Here is a 1,432-nt window from a genome sequence, read left to right on the forward strand (position 1 = left end):
CAGGTGGAAGGTGCTGTCGAGGGCCATCACAAAGCTCGATCCATTCGCATGGGCAGCCTCTGGCCAATGAACCACTCCTTCGCCGGCCATTTTCCCGCTCCGGGCAAAGCTCGCCCAGCTGTCGCGGATCGCCCTGCTCACCGCCCGGTCCGCCTCTGCCCGCTGGCCGGCGATGGTGAAGAGGCTGAAGAGGTCGTCGGCGTGGCAGACGGTGCCCGCCGCCCAGCCCTGCCGACAGGCGCGCATGATGTGCACCGCTGCCGGTCGGGTGAGGAGCCAGGCGTAATGACCTAAAACGCCACCCAAAGTGGGCTTGATGAACTGGCTCCCGAAGAGGAAGGTCGGACAGGTGATGGAGAAGTCGCCGTACGCCTGGTTGATCACCTCTCTGTGGAAGGGGGTGGGGTGGAAATAGCAAAATAGAACTCGTTAGAAAGAGGAAAAGAAAGACTAAATATGTAAACAAACCGAAAGTCGTTCAAGCTGCCAGAGTTGGAAGCCGAAAGATTCGCCCTCTGAAGGTAAAAATCCGCTGCCTCGGGACCGAAACGAGGACCGATCAGCTGGACAATGTACTCTCGGGTTGAGTTGAAGGTCAGAAAGTCTTCTGCCAGGCTGTCGTTGTTCAGCTCGGGAAAGCGGCCTAGCGCCATGCCGAAGCCCTCGTCGCGGACGGTGCCAAAGAGCAGCTGCACTTTGGCGTTGAATTCTTCAGGGTTGAGCAGCAGGTCGATTGGGCGCCTGGGAAGCAGTTCATCGCCGTAAACGGGCCCCAGCGAGACGCCCGAGTCTCGGGTGGCGTTGAGCAGCTCCTCTGTGGAACATTGGCGTAAACAGCCGTTGAGCAAGGTTTCCGGGTTCTTTTCCTCTGGTGGACAGCCCGGTACAAAAGCTGCAATTTTCGCCACACTTTCCAAAGCCTCTTCAACGCTTGGCGGCGAAAGCAGCACCCCAGACTGGAGGATGGCCCGACTGAAGAGTCCAACGCTTAGTGGAGATAACAACAGGCCGCTGACGGCCATCGAGCCGGCGCTGTTGCCGAAGATCGTCACCGAGTCCTTGTCGCCGCCAAAGTGGCCGATGTTCTCGGCGATCCAGCGCAACCCGAGAAGCTGGTCGTGCAGGCCGAGGTTGCTCACTGCCGAAGACGAAGATGAAGAAGTAGAACCCAAAAAACCGAAGGCATTCAGGCGGTAGTTGACGGTGACGACGATCACGTCGCCTCGGTGGGCGAGGTAGCGGCCGTCGTGGATGCCCTCGAAGATGGAGCCTGAAGTAAGAGGTTAGAAAGAAGTTAGATGAACTGTTTTTAAAAGATTCTAAAAAGCTTTAATTTTCTTACCGTACATGAACGCTCCACCGAAGAAGTAGACCATCACCGACCGGTTCGACTTTGGCTCCATCCGGCTCCAGATGTTCAGGTAGAGGCAGT

General features: G+C 57.3%; 1 protein-coding gene across 1 annotated transcript; it reads right to left on the reverse strand.

The window, feature by feature from the left end:
- Positions 1-576: 576 nt before the first annotated feature.
- LOC108355137 (cocaine esterase-like) lies at positions 577-1,349 on the reverse strand (the record flags this gene model as incomplete). Its single annotated transcript, XM_017606312.1, has 2 exons — positions 1,343-1,349; positions 577-1,270 (listed from the first exon to the last, which is right to left on the reverse strand). Coding segments are annotated over exons 1-2 (701 nt in total), but the record flags the coding sequence as incomplete, so codon positions are not given.
- Between the last annotated feature and the right edge of the window lie 83 nt (positions 1,350-1,432).

Source organism: Rhagoletis zephyria, unplaced genomic scaffold (genome assembly GCF_001687245.7).
Source record: "Rhagoletis zephyria isolate East Lansing unplaced genomic scaffold, Rhagoletis_zephyria_1.1 Rzeph_scaffold_42605, whole genome shotgun sequence".
Lineage (NCBI taxonomy): Eukaryota > Metazoa > Arthropoda > Insecta > Diptera > Tephritidae > Rhagoletis > Rhagoletis zephyria.